This window comes from Sinocyclocheilus grahami, unplaced genomic scaffold (assembly GCF_001515645.1).
Source record: "Sinocyclocheilus grahami isolate Dianchi unplaced genomic scaffold, SAMN03320097.WGS_v1.1 scaffold280.1, whole genome shotgun sequence".
NCBI lineage: Eukaryota > Metazoa > Chordata > Actinopteri > Cypriniformes > Cyprinidae > Sinocyclocheilus > Sinocyclocheilus grahami.
Window position 1 is genome coordinate 1,357,070 of NW_015505459.1, and position 2,569 is coordinate 1,359,638.

Genomic DNA, 2,569 nt, shown 5'->3' on the forward strand with positions numbered 1-2,569 from the left:
CACGCAAAGAAAGAAGGCGTGGTTTCAGTAACCGCAGTTAGTGTTGAAGCAGCATGTCAGGGAGATGCTGTGTGTTTCTAGACGAACGCAAAAGCACTTTATTTGGCGTGTGTGTGTGCGCGTACGTGCGTGCGTGCGTGCGTGCGAGAGAGAGAGAGAGAGACCAGCTTCATCACGGTGTCTGTCATGCGACTCTGTTCCCCTTTCGGCTCTGTCTTTACATTTATTTTGAAAGATGAAGATCGCAATTATGGTAAGGGGCGTTACATTTCCGACGAGTGCTTGCGGTGTTCGGCCAATCACAATGCACTGGGTCAGCTGGCCAATCAGAGCAGACTGCGCTTGTCGGAAGGAGGGACTTTGTAGAAAACTAAGCTTTTGAGAGAGGCGGGGCATAGAGGACCTACAATAATGTACAGTATTTGAAAAATAATGTGTTTTTTGAACATTAAAGCATGTCAACATATTCTGTTACACCAAATACACAAAATAATGATCTTTAAAAAAGCATCATATGACCCCTTTAAGGTTAACTGTTGGTCAGTTTGTCTGCTTGACAATTCCATTTTGCACTGCAACAATAAAACTGAAGTGAGATAAACAAACTGAGAGATGTTTCTTTTGAGTTAAAACAGATGTTGCCAAAGTTTTAGTTTGGGAACATAATTTGAAGTTGGAAAAAGGTAATAAATTGCAATATATCACAATATATTTAAAATCGCAATAATATTGTATCGTGACACAAGTATTGTGATCATATCGTATTGTGGGCCTCTGGTGATTCCCACCCCTGTGGTTTTACCATCTGACGTCATCATTGTACCATGGTCCTGTGCCAGGACTTTTCTTAAGGAGTGGTATTCTCAAGACCACTATGCTATTGCCATAGGCATATGGCAATATGAATATGATATTCAGAAAACCATTGTATTTATATGCCACTCTAAATATGTCAAAGAATAAGGTGGTATTAGCATAGTGCACATCTAAAAAACCATGGTAATATCATGGTGCTTTTGGTCATTTTTATTAGTGACTTTAGCCAATACATCAAAATGAACTACTACTTTTTTCATATGTACCATAGTAGAATCATAATATTCCCTGGAGTACCACGTAAATACCATGGTTTTACCATCTGATACAGTCATTGTATCATGGTACTGTCACAGGACTTTTCTGTAAGGGTGGTACTCCCAGGAATACCATGGTAACGTTACTGCCATATTCATGGTATTTTAGGGTACGTTACGTTTTTGTTAATTTAATGTCAGTGATTTTGAGGTAACTTAACGTGGAATATAACACACCCATCTTTGGAGTCTGTCCAACTGCGCTCGCAGCTCTTCCCGCTGATAGAAACTGAACGCCGGGTGTAACGATCCCATCGTGAAGAGCAGCCGCAGCTGATCCACAGTCTCCGGCTCCGGTAGAGCGCCGCACATCCCGGCGCCCATTCGACTCAACGTCCGGAAGAGAATCCCGGCGCATTCCCTGCTCTTGGATCCGAGCAAAGACAAATAAACGAGCAGTTTAGACAGCACAACGACTTTTTTCATATGTACCATAGTAGAATCATAATATTCTCTGGAGTATCACGTAAATACCATGGTTTTACCATCTGATACAGTCATTGTATCATGGTACTGTCACAGGACTTTTCTGTAAGGGTGGTACTCCCAGGAATACCATGGTAACGTTACTGCCATATTCATGGTATTTTAGGGTACGTTACGTTTCCAAAACTTTTGTTAATTTAATGTCAGTGATTTTGAGGTAACTTAACGTGGAATATAACACACCCATCTTTGGAGTCTGTCCAACTGCGCTCGCAGCTCTTCCCGCTGATAGAAACTGAACGCCGGGTGTAACGATCCCATCGTGAAGAGCAGCCGCAGCTGATCCACAGTCTCCGGCTCCGGTAGAGCGCCGCACATCCCGGCGTCCATTCGACTCAACGTCCGGAAGAGAATCCCGGCGCATTCCCTGCTCTTGGATCCGAGCAAAGACAAATAAACGAGCAGTTTAGACAGCACAACGGGGTCGCTTACGTCCACCAGCCCCTCCAGATCAGCGGGGCAGTTGGCCCGGATCTCATAATCTCGCAGGACGGTGAAATCTCTCCGGGCCAGATCCTCCAGACAGGCGCCGAGGAAGCGTAGCTCCAGCGGCTGACACATATGCAGCAGCCCGCAAAGCAGCTCCACGCGTCCGGATGGGTTCAGCTGTAAGCCGAACCACTCGAATACCGCCTCTTTGTCGAGCTGAGCCGCTCCGGTGCCGCTCTCCCGATCGGATCCGTTAACGGAATTCAAGTCGCATCGGTGATTTTCGCCTCCCGCCGCTCGCAGCTTCATCTTCATCATTATCAGCGCTCAAACACGAACATCAGAGTTGGAAGTCCATGGATGGTACTTTCTGGCCAATATTTTGGCATCAAAACGCGATGAAGTTCCCGACTTGGGGCGGAATTTCGTTGAAAAAAATGATCTGTCTATAGTCAGACGGTGTGGCTGTGGTCAGTTTGCCAGATTACTCGCCTGCCGTGCCTCCAGAATATCCTGTCAAT

At 45.5% G+C, this 2,569-nt stretch overlaps 1 protein-coding gene across 1 annotated transcript in view; it reads right to left on the bottom strand.

Moving 5' to 3' along the window:
- Window positions 1–2,569, bottom strand: part of zcchc2 (zinc finger, CCHC domain containing 2) — a 26,695-nt gene extending 24,126 nt beyond the window's left edge. The window contains exon 1 of the mRNA XM_016292100.1: window positions 1,803–2,569. Within this exon, the coding sequence (XP_016147586.1) occupies window positions 1,803–2,366 (564 nt within the window). The 5' untranslated portion in view covers window positions 2,367–2,569. The remainder of the gene's footprint in view (window positions 1–1,802) is intronic.